This window comes from Hippoglossus stenolepis, chromosome 15 (genome assembly GCF_022539355.2).
Source record: "Hippoglossus stenolepis isolate QCI-W04-F060 chromosome 15, HSTE1.2, whole genome shotgun sequence".
NCBI classification, from domain to species: domain Eukaryota; kingdom Metazoa; phylum Chordata; class Actinopteri; order Pleuronectiformes; family Pleuronectidae; genus Hippoglossus; species Hippoglossus stenolepis.
Genome location: NC_061497.1, coordinates 8475281 through 8493473, shown reverse-complemented (window position 1 = coordinate 8493473; position 18193 = coordinate 8475281). Strand labels below are relative to the sequence as shown.

At 42.4% G+C, this 18193-nt stretch overlaps 1 protein-coding gene across 4 annotated transcripts in view; it reads left to right on the top strand.

The window, feature by feature from the left end:
• Positions 1-17933, top strand: part of LOC118122696 (seizure protein 6 homolog) — an 85458-nt gene extending 67525 nt beyond the window's left edge. Inside the window, exons 5-18 of one of the 4 annotated variants that reach the window (XR_004698496.2) lie at positions 1281-1466; positions 2522-2690; positions 3232-3398; positions 3501-3695; positions 4867-5005; positions 11371-11567; positions 12837-13031; positions 13999-14190; positions 15000-15194; positions 15375-15413; positions 15496-15604; positions 15702-15798; positions 16548-16621; positions 17455-17933. Coding sequence is in view for 2 of the 4 variants with exons in the window: in XM_035179583.2 (XP_035035474.1) it covers positions 1281-1466; positions 2522-2690; positions 3232-3398; positions 3501-3695; positions 4867-5005; positions 11371-11567; positions 12837-13031; positions 13999-14190; positions 15000-15194; positions 15375-15413; positions 15496-15604; positions 15702-15861 (1943 nt within the window). In the remaining 2 variants the exon portion in view is untranslated. Of the gene's footprint in view, positions 1-1280; positions 1467-2521; positions 2691-3231; positions 3399-3500; positions 3696-4866; positions 5006-11370; positions 11568-12836; positions 13032-13998; positions 14191-14999; positions 15195-15374; positions 15414-15495; positions 15605-15701 lie in introns of all 4 variants that reach the window. The other 3 variants (XR_004698495.2, XM_035179584.2, XM_035179583.2) reach the window with 3 other exon arrangements.
• The last annotated feature ends 260 nt before the right edge of the window (positions 17934-18193 follow it).

Below are 18193 nucleotides of genomic sequence, written 5' to 3'. Positions count from 1 at the left end.
GTCCTCCAGCTGCCCTTTTCCTTGTTGTTTACTTCTGCTATTAACTCTTATTTAGGTGTTATACGTGCGCTCCATTAAGCCGAAACATGAAATGCAACTTTGCAAGAGTTGGAGTAAAGTCTGTGTTTTTTTCCGCTGGAGGACAATCACACTGGTTGGATAGCGGGCCCAATTATGCTGCTTGTTATGTTGTTCGCACATCTCCAGAAGTTTAAAACTTTTATACTGGTCATTAAAGCGACCACACTAATGAGGTAGAACAGTGTGGGTATTAGACAGGAAGAGAAGCTTGTTTAATAGCTTCCATTACAGACTTGGTTAGTTCACTCCATTATCCACGTAAACCTCCATCCCATCATAGCCCATTGATTTAAAGCAGGGACAGGACAACAATGCAGAGCGAGTCCGGGAACATTGATCTTACCCGGCTGTAATCACGACTCTTTTGACAACTGCCACAGAGGCCATTCCTCTTCCAGCTATCACATTACCGACCCACTATGATGTTAGGCTGATCGGCAACGTTTCCATTTGTCAGAGTGTTTTGCAGCGGACCACGCGGCGACGTTAATTACTGTTGTGCTGCAAACATGTCTCGGCACATTTGCATAATATAAACTGCAATTCATTAGGAGCTGGAGTGTTTAAAAACAACGTTGAGGGGTGGTTATAAAGCATATGAGGGTGTGTGTGTATGTGTATTGGGTGCTCAGCAGTGGTTTGGACAGACAACATGGTCAACAATGCAACAAAAAACAACAAGAGTTCCACACAATGTAGGACAAGGAGGATTATGTTCTGGAGCCAGATCTCGTTGCTGACTGTATATTTTGGCCATAATTGGACTTTTGTTTTGAATGAAACACTGAGTCTTGGGAAATTACATATCTCAAAACTGAGTTTGTTGTTTTTAAAATGAAAATTTCCCGAGGGCTTCGCAACGCTGAAAGAATATTTAGATTGTGATATAATAAAAAAAATAAAATAAAATAATAATGGAGTTAGACAAAGCGGCTCCAAGTGTTTCATCATGAGGATCATCAGGATAATTAACTGAGATTGGATGTAGAGAAGTAATTGCATTGGAGGATGATCGTGCTTTCAGTTTTTAAACTCTGTCTAATCACTGTTGGGCATCATTAATACACACTGGACAGAACATTGCAACAAGCATCCTGTTTAATACCCCAAACTAATATTCATACAGTCGAGATTATTTCTACGATAGATGCAAGATACGATCACCGTTGCATTCTCTGTCTTCCCTTCTCTCTCCGTAGCTTTTGTGCTGAGCTGTGCATTTCCCAAAGAGCCGGCTGGCGGGGAAGTTTCCGTGACACACCTCCACGCCGGAGGAGAGGCCTTCTTCCGCTGTTTCACCGGCTACAAGCTGCAAGGCCCCAAAATGCTGACCTGCCGCAACGCAACGACACCTTACTGGAGTGGGAAGGAGCCCCAGTGTGTAGGTAAGAGCAGCTGGATTCATGGCCAGACTCGTGTTTGCTCACGGATTTCTAGAAGGACCTCAGCCCAGTGTGGTTCCTGTCTTTAAAATGGTAAATGGTCTGTATTTATATTGCACTTTTCTGGTCTTGACAACCACTCTAAGCACTTAGCAGGACAGTTTATTGCCTTTCGCCCATTCACACACACACATTCATACAGGGCATCTATGGGCAGCACCTTTTTCCTTTGCTGAACAGCAACGTCGTAAAAGCTCAAAATGCAATGTTAGAAAATTAAATCTCAGTTTGACATTGTTCTTTTTTCTTCTCTTTATTTACCTTACAGCAGTTAACACGGAGTACGGAGCAGACTTCTAAAACTACTTGTTTATTCATAGTTTCTGAATACTGAACCAATCACAAGTCCAAATTTGACACTGCACTTCCTCGGGTCCCTTAACAATACACGTTCTTGACATTCCACTGACTAGTCGATAGATGTGCAAAATAGAAGCGTGTTAACAATTGGATGTAGCCCTTTCCTCTTAGGCTCTCCCCAACAATACAGGTGATGATGATTTACCGTAGCTCTCACCGAGTCGTCTCCTATTGAGTTGATTACTTACAGTTCGGGGCCAAATGAGTGTGTTTGCATGTGATTAGCAGCACGTTGAGCTATTATTTGGAGTCGGGGCAAAACAAGGCCATTGGAGCCGCTGCCTTAATTAGAACTGGGCTGCAAGACTATCCTTCTCCTGCTGGTAGAGGCTCATCTGCCAGTTTCCCAGCATTTCTCTGTGGCTGCCTGCAGCTGCTCTGAACTGATAGTGGGTACTGCTGCTGTTTTTCTCTTTACAAGTCCATCACACACAGTCACACGCTCTTAGGCCCAGGTTAGCCCGCCAACTGTACAGCCCAGCCACAGTCCACTGGATATTGATGATATCTATGCTCAGACAGGGATTTTTTTTTCTCTCCAAAACCTCAACCATGGCTGGTGTCATTACTTTTTTCTCATCTAGTCCCACACCCTCCAACTCTTTGTCTTCTCCCCCTCACTCTTTCTTCCCGTACAGCATCCTGTGGGGGGATGATAAAAAACGCTACCTACGGTCGTATCGTCTCCCCCGGTTTCCCTGGCAACTACAGCAACAACCTGACATGCCACTGGGTCCTGGAGGTCCCCGAAGGCCACCGGCTTCACATTCACTTCGAGAAGGTGGCTCTGGCAGAGGATGATGACAGGTGGTGTATATGCATAAAGCTAAAAAAAAAAAATCACATTGAGAGTAAGAGGGCGCGGGGAGGGAGAATGTGGGCTTTTTTTGGCTAATAGATGGCACCGCGGCTTTAAACTCATTTTCTGAATAACAGCTCCTCGGGATGGAACATTAAAACCCTCAGAGGCTTTAAATAACCTAAATCTTTAGGGAGTGACAGATGGATTTGAAAGGACCCTTTATCATTCTAATCCTTGAACAGTGTCCTATCAAGCGAGTGAAGGGAAGGGACTACAGAAGGTAGTGAGAGGTAGGAAACCGCAATTGCATTAGATTTTTTTTTTTTTCCTCCACTGATCCACATGGCTATCTTCACACATGGCCATTCACCTCATTACCAAGTGGTGAAGAATGTTATCACAAAGTTATTACAGGCACCACTGGAAGAGTGGGCAGCTCCTAGATAGCTTGGAACTTTTATGTTTCTTTTACCTTTCAAGCCTCACTTAATGTCTCTTTACATCTGTCTTCCGTCTGTGTGTTCCTGTGTGTGTGTGTGTGTGTAGGCTGCTGATTAAGAATGGCAACAACATCGACTCCCCCCCTGTGTACGACTCCTACGAGGTGGAGTATTTGCCCAACGAGGGTGTGCTCAGTACTGGACGCTACCTGTTCATAGAGTTCACCACAGACGGGACAGTAACCTCCACTGGTGCAGCCATCAGATATGAAGGCAAGCTAATAATTCAAATTTAGCTAACATACAATATTGCGCACAACTTGTCCTTTTTTTTTTTCTTCCTGCAAGGCATTGACGCATTTCTTTTCTCCACAGCTTTTGCCATAGGCATGTGCTACGAGCCCTTTGTGAAATACGGCAACTTCAGCGGCAGCGACTCCACTTACGGCGTGGGTGCAGTGGTTGAATTCTCGTGTGACCCCGGCTACACGCTAGAGCAAGGCTCCGTCGTGATCGAGTGTGTGGACGCACAAAACCCTCAGTGGAATGAAACAGAGCCGGCCTGCAGGGGTGAGTCAACAGATTGCATCTGCTTGAGTAATAAGGCAATATTAAATCTTTCTTAAAAAATGTGCTTCCTCCGGAAAAGAACTCCGAGCCAGATATGGCTGGCCTGAGGACCTGAGCTTTTCATTGTCTGTTTGATCAGTGCAGGGGTTAGTGAAGTCTTTATTCAAATATTAAATACCACTGGTAGCCAACTGTATCTTCCAAAGCCCTTTCCTCTGATCCATGATACATTTCCTCTTAAAACTGTTACAATGATTTACTTTGATATATGTATTAGCAGGGCAGATATTAGAAGAGCTTAAGATTAAAAGGCATACAGCCTGAGAAGGAAACTGCCACCGTGTAAAAGACTGAGCATCATACTAAACGTTGGTCGAGCCCTGAGCCCTTTGACACACACGCCCACACACACACACAAACACAGACACACACACACGCAATGACCTTCGTCCCTGTCTTTGTTGCCAGCATAGTCATTTTGCCACACAGTGAAATTGAAAAGCTCTCTAGTAAAGCCAGATAAGGGGAAATTTAATTTCTGTTCCTTTTGGTCATGGTCACCAAGCAGTTCTGTGGTAGCATGCAGTTTTCTTGTCAAAGAGCTTGCACACTGCATTTCAGCTGCAGATTTTTCATTAAGCATCAAGGTTGTGGTTATATCCTATGAAGTCATGTCGTAGTTCAATTATCAGAACTGTAGGTATTTGTAGTATCTTTCATCGAGTTACATTACAATTCACACAATCTGTATTAACAGATTCTACATGTGAATGTGAACAATCTTTTGGCGAGGGACAAGATTTGATCCTTCTGGTTTCCATTACTAATTTGACCAATCACAGGCTTGTGTTGCCAGCGGGTAAACAGTCCGTGCGGAGAGCAAAAGAGGTGGAACACATTGACTGAAATGAATCGGCTATTTTATTCATATGCAGATAGCTGTTAATAGAGTAGCCGAAATGTTAGACTTGTGTAATAAAAGAAAGTTGGTCTGTAAACAGTGTATTGCGAATGGAAGATGACATCCTGACCTGGATATCTACAGAAGCCCCAACATATTGACCGAAGATTGCTTATGTTTTATTGATTGTGTTCTAAAAAGTTGTCTTCTTAGTGATTCTCAGCGTAAATGCATCTCTCAGCATCAACCTTATGTGTTTGTGCGTTGCAGCTGTGTGCAGCGGCGAGATCACCGACTCCGCCGGCGTGGTTTTGTCTCCCAATTGGCCCGAGGCCTACGACAGGGGGCAGGACTGCATCTGGGGCATCCATGTGGAAGAGGACAAGAGGATCATGCTTGACATCCAAGTGTAAGAGACTGCGCTCAGGTGTAAGACTAGGAATCACTCGGAGAAATCAGACAGGAGGTCAGATTGACCTCCAGATGTTAAACACTTCATCTCCTGACACAAACACACTCTCTGGTTTCTTCCCCACCCCATCTTCCCTCGGTCACATGTTACACACACATTGGGGAAGCGGTTGCAGTCGCTAATTAGTTTTTTTTTCTTCCCACCACTCGCTACATTAAGAATTCTGTGTACCTTCCAGCTCACTCTCTGACCAGATTAGCCAGTAAGCCTCCCTGCTCCCTCTTCCCTGGTGTGTGTCTCAGAGTTGGCTTTGAAATGAATATGCTCTGGCAGTGAACTTCTCTGAGCCACTTATCCAGCCTTCCCCCAACTGTAATTCAACACACACTCAAAAAGAAACACATGTACACACACACACACACACACTCCATTTCACCCGTCTCTCTTAATGTACGCGAGAGTGTCCCCCCTGAACCACACACGCATCACATCCCTCCTTTCTCGCCCAACTTATTGCTCTGGAGTGCAAACAAAAACATTTATTTGCTTTCATCAAACAATCTCCATCTCCGTTTGCTCCCCTTCTACGGACTCATCCGTTTGCCTTGTGTGAGTGATTCACACAATATTTCTGCGAACATGCATCCTATGGAGCACAGAAAGCATCCAGCATAAGTGATTTGTGTTATTGCCTGGAGCTGTTGCACACAAGAGGGCAGAGAGAGGTTAAAATTAAACCAGCAGGAATACTGCCCGAGGTTTCAAGAAAAACAGAGTCACAGGAATCTCAAACCGAGGCTATTCTTAGCTGTTGGTCATCAATGCACGCAGACATTTTTTCTCAAGGTTGGCTTTCCAATATTCATAAGTCACTCATTCTTTGCTGTAAGAATGTATGTGTTTCTGAAGTGTGATGACAGGTTTAATTTAATGAGGTTGCTGCAGTCCACACAGAAGAGTTCCAGGAGACAACAATATTTATTTTTTTCAAGCCACTACCACTTGGTTGAAATGTAGATTTATTACATTTTCTAAGCTAAAAGCAGATTTTTTTGTATTTGCGAAATTTTACAATTTGCATGTGGTGTAAAATTTATCAAAACAAGTTTTCTCCTAAAGTGATACAATTTACTGTATTATCACTGAACACATAAAATAATTTGAACAACTACATTGAAATAGCATTAGATTTATCTTTTATCATTGCATTCCAAGGCAATTCATTCATTTTTTTTAGAAATGTTCTTGAATTACATTCAAACCACATTGACTAAAGTCACGGCCACAGTTGCGAACATTTGACTCCCGTTCTTTTCCAATCTGTGCGAGTGAGGGGGCGAGTTAAACTTTGGTGAACCTTGACCGACCATGTCACAGCATCAACCGATAGCAACAACGTTTGTGTGCGAGCAATGATATGCAATTTGCCTCTGCACGCGTTTATTATTATTTTTTAATTCTACAAAATACTAACCCATGTTTTCAATAACAAAACTTTTCAAGGGATTCCCCTCATTTCTGTGGCGTAGGGGCAAGAGAGATTTGAGAAAGTGTGGATGTTTCCTCACGGGCCCAGTTCTGTATGCCGCCGCATGACCACAATGCACATAATACCCCCAAACTGTTTATCTCCTCGGCTTTCAGGCGCTGAGATATGAGCCATCACTGAAATATGATCCACAGATCAAAAGGAAGATACCAATAATGCACAATGTCTGAATGCCACACAGGAGTTTGCGCGGCCCTGCTTTTCTCTCGGTTTTTTCGGCGAAGCTTAAGACTTAGTGATTAATGACTGATGTTCAAAGTCAACCGGTGCATCTAGGGTAAAGGAGAAGAAAAAAAAGGATCAGGGGGGATTTTAAGTTTCATTTGAGGTAAACTGATTTTCATTCAGAGATTTCTTTTTAAATTGCACACGGCCTTAAGTTTGTTTTAATCTGAGCCACATGAGGCCACTCGCTGTAAATTAATGGCGCTGTGGCCGGCTCTGGTTCATCTCAAGGTTGGTCATGTGTGGCAGCAGAAAAACCCACAGCCTGTCTGATCCCCGCGGACCCCCACCCCTCATGTCTGCTCCGCTCAGGTTGCAGAATAGCGCTCGGTCAACATGTAATTTGGGCGGACGGGTGTTTATTTGCGCGCGCGTGTGCTATGCATGTTTAAGTGGCAAAGAAAAGGCTCTCGTGGATGAGAGCTGTCTCATTATAAGGGTGGGCACACACTTTCCCACATTAATGAGAACGTTTTCTATATTATCATTCATCGCTGTGTCTGTGCTGGCAATTACAGAGGAGCGGTGCGCATAATGAAGTCTGATTAATTAATTTAGGCCAAACAGGAGGGCTGGCTCTTTGCTAATTAGCATGGAGCGTGGCCCGAGCGAGAGCCCGAGACAAGAGCTACAGCTGATATCCCCACCTGTGGAACGCAGCAAGGTAAAACAAAAGAAATAATAATAAAACAGGTACACATGTGGATTTTAGCATTCAGGGAAGATCCACAAATGTTCCACAAGTCAAGACGGTGAGGAAAGTCTTGTTTTCCAGCGGTGTGTGGCACTTTACCGAGCACGATCAGGGACGTCTCAGATTGGACATGTTGGGTTTACAGAGTCCTCTAGTGGAGACTGTGGCCATTACAACAGCAAATTCCACACATGTGGGATGTATATGAAATTAAATGTTTTTTGTTTTTTTTCCTTCAATTCAAATGCTAAATATATGTACGGGAAGATGCAGGCGTTTGAAATCTCAACATGAAACAGCAATTTTCATTCTGCTTGAGTTGCGGGAGATTTGTTGGCTTCTTTCAGACTCGACTTGACAGGTCAGCGAATGGTGACAAAAAACGCCCAGAGGCTCCAACAAAACACAGCTGTCATCCCCTCAGGTTTGAGCCGCTGCCCTTGGTTCGCAGGGAAGTTTAGAAAAAGGTCTTTCTCCCTCTGGAACTTTGCCTTTGCTGACCTACGGACTGTGGAAATTAGCATCGCTCTATAGAGAAGAAAAGAAAGATGAATATTAGGAGACATCATTAGTCATCAGTGCGAAAGCGCAGGACGGGGAGTGATTGCCTTCCCGGCCGCAGGGGAAACCGTTTAAAAAAGGAGCCAGGTGGGATGACATTTGGCCGAAGTGATTGCCAGGTTGCCATGTAGAAGGAACTGAGCGGCCTGCAGTGACTCACCGCAGACTGCTGTGCGAGTCCGGAACTGAGAGGCACTGTTCACTTGGCGTCCTTCACTGTCGTCACCAGGGTTTTAAATACACTTCAGACGCTGGGGCAAAAAGCGGTCGGGGTCAGTTGGAAAATGTTCAAACCGAGGTCGACTGCAGCATTCGTGATGAGTTAGTGCGACTGGAGAGGCTATTTAGGAACCCAGGCCGAGGAGAGAGGTTGCGATGTGTCAAGTGGGAAACATGGGATTTGTTATTGCTGTTGACTATAAATCTGGATATTTTTCCCTGCAGGTATAACATGGCTACTCTCTTGACCTTGCATCTTGTCTAGAAATCTGACCAGAATTCTTGAACGGGAGTGAAAAAGATATCGTAGATTTATGTTTTTTTTCGCTGAGGAAAAAAAGAACAAGTGCGCGGGTGGATAGAAAAAGTAGAGTTTGGTGATGAGGTTGCAGAAGTTTGAGGGAGAGAGCACATAACACAAAAAGAAACAGCAACGCAATGTGCGGCTAATAAAGTTTTACCAGCAGCACATTTCACAGAATTTGTGGCATTCAAATGTTTTTTTCCCCCCTAAAATGTCACCCTGAGGGACTCAAGTCTCAGCTTGAATACGCCTCATCTGAATGGATGTACAGATTTATATCTCATTCATATATACTCAGATATAGTCAACATAAATATGCACGATTTGTTCCTGTAGTCTGGGTAATTAGAGCTGCAGCGGGTGAGTTTCTTTTGATTTTCCACTGCAGCTCGTTTCTGCTCAGAAATTATATGGAGGCTCTGTGGGGGAAGTGGCGAATAAGAGATTGAGGCGAGGTAAACAGACTCGGGTCATTTGTTCCCTTTCATCGCCGTAAAACACCGTCAATCACAGACAGAGCCGAACAGTCGGCGGTGTCCGTGTGGCTGCGTTTGTTTCAACAAAAGCTGCAGAGAGTGTGTAGTAGCAGCAGTCTGCGAATATTCAGCTCCGGTCAATCTGAGGATGCCAGAAAAAGGGAGCACGGGAGCAGACTGGGAGCTTTTCATGTTTAAGCATCATCAATGTTTCAGCAAGCCTTGCTCTCTTGAAGTTTAAAAGAAAGAAAACTCAGCCCACATTTGAAACTGACTGATATAGTGAGTGGACAGGTGAGTGGAATCAGCGAGCTCATCAGCGTGAACGTAGAAATAGATCTGTTAGAGGGATCCATCAGCCTTCCAACATCCATATTCTCAAACTTTAGAAAGAGACGAACACGAAACTGAATAATCAGAGAGTAGCATGTCTACAGAGTTGAATTTGCCATGAGAAGTTAATGTTCTTTTTTTTTTTAGTGGGATCACGATCTTTTTTTAATCAGATGACCACAGTAACAAAAAAAAATGATTCTTTACTTTTATTTTCCTCCCTCATCTTTAAAACATTATGCAAACGAGATGTATTTTTGCTGCTTGCAGCTACTTTAATGGGGATGCGTCATTGCACTGTGTTGTAGAATTAGCATTTTTATTATTTATATACTTTCGTATGCTCCCAAATGTTGTTGCTTGGTAATTGTTGTGGTGGTGTGAAGTGTGCATTTATATTCACGTTCATATTTTTCACACCAGGATGAAGGATATTTATAACAAATCTTTTGTCTTTGTGTATTTCACTTACATTTTTACACATTACTGAGATTTTTATATTCTTCTACAGACTTATAGCTGAATTTGAATGTACTGCATTGCAAGGATATTTGGAATCAGTGATTTTAAGCCATCATTTTCTATTTTCAGTTTGTCGGCTCTTAGAATGTCCCTGTGAAGTCTATTTCTATGTGTATGCCGATCGCCCTGTGAGCCCATTGATTTTAATCACCTGTCTGTCAATCAGGTGTTCGGTGACTTTCTTTCTTTACTAAGAACTAAAACAACAGCACCAACGCTGTGTCAGCATTCTAATTGTGCACATCTGTCTCCCTTCATTCTGACGTCAACGTGTGACCCGGCATTTCTATTCTGTTATTTAATCTGAGAAGAGAAACAAGCCTCTGATGCCACATTTATTTTTAGTTCATATTTTGACTTCTTGAGTTCGAGAGTTCAGTTCTGCAGCCCTTTGTCTTCAAAAAAAAGGTCAACACCAAACAAAGTGGGGTTTTTTTTCTTTGTCAAAGTAAAAGTAAATTTGTGACAAAGAGAGATGAATGCAGGGAAAAAAGACAATAACAGAGGATTTGAAAAGAAGGTTGTGATCACAGTGAGGCTGAGTGAGTTTTCTTTTTCCGGGTATTGCAACTTGCAGTTTAGAGAACGGCAGGAGAGTGTTTGCTGCCCATCTGAGAAAACACTGCACATAATCTGTCGCCTCATCGTGCCAATCGGGTGAAGAGCTTATGCAGGGGGCATTAGATTCAAAGGATTGCCCCTTCACGTGTTTTGAAGAATGGCACAGTGCAAATTATTACCATTAAGTCCTCGGCGGCACAGCTTGTGAATATTAACCATCATCCAGCCAATCTGCGGAGCTATTTTGACACCAGCCTTAAGGCACATGAGGAGCAACTAGTTTCCCCCGCTTATTATATCAGCAGGGAAATACAACTTCTGCTGCTTATTACTTTTTTTTCATCATCCCCTGTGTGCGAATAAATGTCAAGCTTTACTGATGCTATATAAAGAGGGCAAGGACATATGAATCACCAGATGGAAAAGGTTAATGCATTCTTAAATTAATCATTTTCTGCAGACATTCTGTCAGACGGGCATGGCTGACTTACGTTAAATTGTATGTAAACATTGCACTGTACTGTACAGTACACTTCTTTGTATAAGTCTAGTGACCTAAAGGAAATTATGCTCATATATTTGCACATATACACTTCAGTACATATTCATGAGAACCACACTCGGGGGGCCGGAATCATACATCATGAATTATTTAGTGTTTACTTCACATCAGATCCATCCAATATAAACAGATTGAAATATTTTCAGAGTACTGCTGACATGGCTTTCTGTCTTCAAGCTTTTGCTTTCATCCGCCAAAGTGTGTAGCAGTCACTTAACTGTTAAAAACACACAGCGGACACATCCCATAACCGCAGACATGGGACGTCCTGTGTAGCTGCACTCTGTATATGAAAAAACTTTCATTTATATCATGAGGACGACGTGTGACCTCTTTTGTCTTTGTGTTTATCCCAGTCTCCACGTGGGTAAGAACGACCTGCTGACGTTCTACGATGGCGATGACCTCACAGCCAACATCCTCGGTCAATACAGCGGCACGCGGCCGCACTTCAAGCTCTACACATCTATGTCCGACGTCACCATTCAGTTTCAGTCAGATCCCGCCACCAACATATACGGCTACAACAATGGCTTCGTGGTCCACTTCTTTGGTAAGACTCGGCACATTGTTACCCCCGCTAAGGAGGTTATGTTGTCACTGCTGTCTGTTGGTTGGTTTGTTTGTTTGTGACCAAGATTATGCAAAAACTGAACAGATTTCCATGAAACTTAGTGGATAGATGCGGTATGGGTCAGGAAGGAACCCATTATATTTTGGTGTGGATCCACCAATTAATTCTACTGCCTTTAACATTGTGAGGTTTCTTTTTCTTTCTTTTTTTTATTATAAAGAAATAAAGTAGAGATCATGCGTAATATATATATATATATAGTGTACTGGTGAAATTCGGTGTGAATCTTGATAGTTATTCAGATTTTGTGATTCTAAATCATTATTTGTATAGGGGGAATCTCATAGTAACTGTTCCAAATATTCCTTTCAGCTATATCAGAGATTTGTTCCCCTCTGCATGTGAACAGTTTGCAGAACATTTCTGTTTACATATATGTATCTGATCTCAATATGCAATATGGTGATAAAGAGGCCAATCAGCCTCGGCGGAGGCATTCTCTTTGTTAAATGTAATTTCCTTTTCAGTTTTTATTAGAATTATGTGAAATACTCTTTTTTTATTATTTGAAAGATAAATATTCCTCCGCAAGACACAAGAAACCCCAAAAAATGGTAATGAGCATGGAACACAAGATGTTAGTCATAGCTAGAACTCAGCAGGTTACCAATTAGGAAAAGAAAGCATCTTTGTTCCTTTCTTTGCCTCCTTCTCTCGCTGTGCCTGCGTCAGTCTGTTTTCTGTCTTATACCCAGGTGCACAGGATTAGATAACACCAAACACACACAGACAATAATAGGTTACACTTGAACATCAGCTGGTTCGGCCCAGTGCTTTGTGTCTCTGGCCTTGTATGTTGCATTTAAGAGAGACACAGATTGACTAGTGCCAAACCACATGCTGTGTTCCTCCACAGCAATCATCACAAGCCCGTATTTACTTCTTTCCTCTGAAACCGGCTGCTGTTTGGTGCAAACTGAACAGACAGAGTCGCAGTCAAATTCATTCTCTGTGGACGAAGCTGTGGCTTTGAGGCGTCGGGATTTCCTCAAGGAACAAATTCATCTGTCTCTTTTGAAATCTAGATCCTGTATAAAGAATGATAATTTAATATTTACTATGCCAGAAAGTGCAACGTTGAATTATTCCCCTTCTCCCAGCACCAGTGTCTTCTCTCATTGTGCTCACCAGTGTTGGCATTTTAAATATTCCTAATTCTAAGTCTCCTCTATCCTACTAACTCCTCAGAGGTGCCGAGGAACGACACATGTTCGGAGCTGCCGGAGGTCACCAACGGCTGGAAGAGCACATCCCACCCCGATCTGATCCACGGCACTGTCATCACCTACCAGTGCTATCCTGGTTTTGAGCTGGTCGGCTCGGAGATCCTAATGTGCCAGTGGGATCTCACCTGGAGCGGCGATGTGCCGAGGTGTGAGGAAGGTGAGAGGAAAGCACACGAAGAGGAAGATGTCACAGTTACATGTTCTCCGATTCATTCGGTTAGAGTTTTGCCGTGAGCACATTGGATTCATTTGGTTCAGGTTTCGTCGTGAGGAGATTCGATTACATCATGCAATTCTCATTCTCTGAGTGCAAACCTTGATTTTGATGGTTACTGCTTTTTTCAGAATAGCTGTTGAGTCAATTGGAAGGTTAATTTTGCGAAATCTCTTGAAAAACATCCAGCAGTTTGTATTTATTTACAGATAAATACACTTCCATGGATAGAAAACAAACGTTATACAGTGTATATACACACTGTAAAAAATATTCAAAGTAACTTGGTTTTGGATAAAGACGGATGATACAGGGAAATACTGCATTTTTAATGTGTCTGTTTCACAATAGCAAACACTGCCACAAAGCTGGGCCGTATTTCAATTGGACGGCAGTTAGAAGCCCGGTCGACTGAAGTGCCGGTCAAACCTTGACTTTCTTTGCTGAAGCACTTCTACTTGTATCTGTCTGTTTTGACTAACTACACCCTCCTGTTTGCAACTGTGTGAACCATAGACTGTTTATAAATATATAGGGACTTCCTCTCACTAATCAGAAATGAAGCCAAAATATCCCACAGACGAAAAGCTGCCGTCTTGAGCATTTAGATTCAAAGTCTGTGCAGCAGCGATCAAGGGCGTGGAGCCGCGAAATCGAGGTCCCGTTGATCTATGTGTTTGAGAAGTCGTTATTGGCTGTCAATCATGACATTTTACCCTGTTTATATACCATCAAATAAGAACTCAAAACCAAACGTATCAGAAGAAGGCTACATGAGCTGCATTTCCCGCACTGTGGATAGTGGTCATGCATCTTGTCTGGGATTATAGATCGTGACGTATCCGTCAGTATACTATTTGCTTGTCATTTATTTTAGAAAAGTTATCCTAATTTGTTTTTTGTGATGCAGTTATGACGTGTCGGGACCCGGGAAATGTGGAGCACAGTCGTAAGGTGGTCTCAGGCAGTCGCCTAATCGTTGGGTCCACGGTGCAGTTCATCTGTAACAAAGGCTACGTCCTGTCCGGCAACAGCCTCCTCACCTGCTACAACCGAGACTCAGCCGCGCCCAAGTGGAGCGAGAGGCTGCCCAAGTGTGTCCGTAAGTCACACAAGTCACACTCACGTGCACATATACTCTTACACACTGTGCAAGTGCTATACACACTGTTGTATACACAGTGTGATTTAGTCATGTTTAATGTGCCATATTTGTGCTGCAAATAATTTTTGCACAGAATCATACAGCGTGAAGTGCAAAACAAATTCTTGCCGGGCCTTTTTATACATGTCCGTCCATCTGTCCCATTCTTGTGAACACAATATCTGAGTCTTGAAAGGTTTTTTTCAAATCACAAACAAACCATCAGAAATAAACTTGGACTCAAAAATAAACTTATTAGATGGTTGAATGCACTTATTGTAAGTCGCTTTGGATAAAAGCGTCAGCTAAATGAAATGTAATGTAATGTAATGTGAGTAAAAGGTCAAAGTTGTTATGACCTCACAAAACATTCAATAACTCAAAAACACCATTAGGGAATTTCTTCAGTTTTGGAATAAAAAACGTTCACTTGGACTCAAAGATGAACAGAAGTCAAAGAACAAAAGTCAAAGAACAAAAGTCAAAGAATAAAAGTCAAAGAACAAAAGTCAAGGTCACGTGGCTTCATGGATCTTGTTCATTACATCCGGCACAAACATTCATTTGGACCCGCGGATTAACTGATTAGAGTTGAGTGGTCAAAGGTCAAGGTCATGGTGACCTCATGAGTCTGAAAAATAAATGCATGTAGACTGAAACTGCAATTGTTAGAAATACAAGCCAAGTGCAGTATTTCTAATTTCACCTGTTGAAAAAGGATGCATACGAATATTTGCTGTGATGCAAGAGATTGTCCTTCCTCTCAGCTGAAAAGTACGAGCCGTGCAGGAACCCCGGCGCTGCCTCCACCAGCGTGCAGAGCTCCGAAAAGGCCTTTTACCAGGCAGGAGAAACGTTGACCTTCTCCTGCCACTCTGGCTACGAGCTGCAGGGTGAGGCCTCCGTCTACTGCACCCCCGGACACCCGTCACAGTGGAACAGCACCCCCCCTGCCTGCAGAGGTAAACCACAGCAACACACCGTACCAAAGCTTTCAGAAACATCACATTCGGACGTACAGTGCAACCTGGAACATATGATGTGCTCTTGATTTTGTTGCTGTTTGTAAATGCAAAGACTTTGAATGCTTTTTCTGTCTAAGTGTAATATACTCAGACTTAACTGCAACTGTGTCTTCGTAGCATCTGCAACCCAGTATGAGAATGAACGCAGGCTGGACGGTGAGTTTTGAAGTGTTGTAGTATCTTTTCTTTTTTTTTTTGCATATTTCACAGAAATAATGTCCTTGTTCCCCCCCCTTAGTTGTTAATAGGGACTATGCCATGGAGGGAACCAACATTGCCCTTGCAGTTTTTATTCCCACCGCCATCATCTTGGTGGCTGTCCTCGGGATTTATGTCTACTTTGCAAAGTAAGCACTGACTTTTGATGCCTGATTTGTTTTCATTTGCAACCATCAAATGAGCCTTTACATAATGTTCCCCCTGTTTCTTCTCTTTCTTTCTCAGACTGCAGGGGAAGTCCATCAGAATGCCAACGTCCTCTCCACCGTACGACAACATGACGGAAGAGTCAGCTTTCGACAACCCGATATACGAGAGTGGAGTAAGTACAGATGTCATGAACATGCAGGACGTGGATTCACACAACACCAGTGTGCTGTCCTGATCCTCTCCCATCTGGCCGTCACCCTGTCGTCATCTCATGTTTCACCAGCAGAGGGGGCCATCCACCACCATCTCCCCACCCCCCACCATATCCATCATCAGTGAGACCTGGAGGTTTAGCTGATGATGAGGCTCACACATTAAAGAAAAGAACACTTTCCCCTCATCCTACACAGACGCCAGATGTTATTTACATCCTCCATCCACGACTCACTGTAACCTGATGTGTGTCAAATGTCATCAACATGGTGGTTTGTCCTCTCATGTCATATGCATGTGTCACTTTTCATGCTTCATTCACCAGATGGGTAAAAAATGCACTTTTCTAGTCTAAACTGCTCTGCACAAATACAATTTTGTTTTTCATTTTATTTTAAACAGTATTATGTATTTACAGATTCTATGTATGTATTTAAATAGATGAGCCAATAGACTTATCAAAGGAAATATAGGTTTAATTTAAAAAAAACAACTTTATGTTTTATCATCCAGTGTTTGTGTTTCTGATAAGTCACAATATATTTACAGTCTGTGTACATTAGACCCATGCTACAGCCATAGGCTGCTGTGTAACTAGTGACTATGTGTTTGTACTGAAGCCTTACAGTTCATTATTTTTGTATATTTCCTATGTGCTTGGTCAGTTGCTGGCATGTCCTCATCTTTTTCTCCCCCCTGCTCCTTCAGCACCGGCAGACTCATAGATACTAAACCCAGTCCTTCTGCCCACATTTGGCTGTAAACTGCAGAACAGCTATGAGGTGAGATCTCCTCCTTCTGCTGCTGAGAGAACCATCTCACTCACTGCCCCCACCTTTCAGCCACATATGTTTGACTACCACCCTCCCAACCCGCCACTCATTCAGCACTCTCATGGTAGAGTTACATATGCTAATAATTATGTGTTTGCAACATTAATGTCACTTGCACTCCAGTCTTATGTTGATGATTTCTAGAAATCAAACACAATTTAAAAACAATTCTTAAAATCATACTTTAGCCATACTTTTAACAAAGGCTAGAAAATTGTGACAGATCAGTGACATGTAAGGGATTTCTTTGGGGTGAAAAAGCTCAAATCAATATCATTTGGGATAATGGGGTTTGACCCAGTAACTGAAGTTGCTTATAGATAAGTGAAAACATAAGTGAAAACATAAATAACTGTCAAAAAGATAAGAAATAAATGAAATAAAGATTGCGGTACTAAAAACAAAGTAGGCTATTTATGCAGTACCAAAGAAAAGGAACCAATAATACTGGTGTGATGATTCTTATGATGATGAACAATTAATAACTTTCCACACTAAAGTAAAACCCAACAGCATCACCTCTGGAGATATGATAGTATCTATGTTTTCATATTCATACTGAACTGTTGACATCACAGTGTGTATTTTATCATTAGGTTGAATAGTCTATATCACAAAGACCATTTCCTTTCATCTAAAACGTCATTTTGAATCTAAAAATAAAAAATGTGCAATACATTTGTTGAGCTATTGCATGTCTATTTGTATCATATTGTAAATTTTACACTCAAAAAGTTTATGAATCCTGTTTTTGACTGATCTGTTTTGTCTGGTCTTCACAGGACAAATGAAAAAAAAAAAACGATTTAAGAGGTGTCCATGTAGAGACCTTAAAGCAAGAGTTGCTCAAGCTTGGCCTTGTGGGACCCTCTCTGCACTGCTCATCTTTCCCTCCAACGTTTCTCTTTTTTCTTTTTGTCCGCAAATGATGATATTCTTTCCATATTTCCCCTTTGTGTCGATTCCTGTAAATACGTCTCTGTCTCCACGGTCAACTGTGAATCTGTGGGTCACCATGGTGATATTTTTATAAAGTCAAATTGCTGATGACCGTCGGTGATTGTATGTTTTTGAGTACTTTTTGACGACCTGAGCCAGTAGCAGTCAGCGATCGAGGGGGAATCGTACTCAATGATCCATTATTGAGGTGTGTTGGATACAAATTCCCAGATATACCCAACATTCTTTGGAATATTGGCCATGATCACTTTGTTTTTGTATGTATGGGTCTGCTATTTGTAAATAAACTGCCTGTCCAATATGAGTGCCTCACGACTGACTATAACCTGAGAAATCACATGTGAAAATGTTTGTTAATCTTTCACTCGACTATTATTTCGTGCCGAACATTCTCAGCACTGCAAGTGTGCTCCGTTTTTTTTCCCCCAATCGCACACAAAACCAAAAGATGCTGGATATTTTCCCACCATAGCTGACGACTGGTTCCCACTGCATATCGCCTCAGAGGATTCACATGGGACCCATCGGCTGTGCTTAGCGTCACACTGTCAAGTCTGCCTC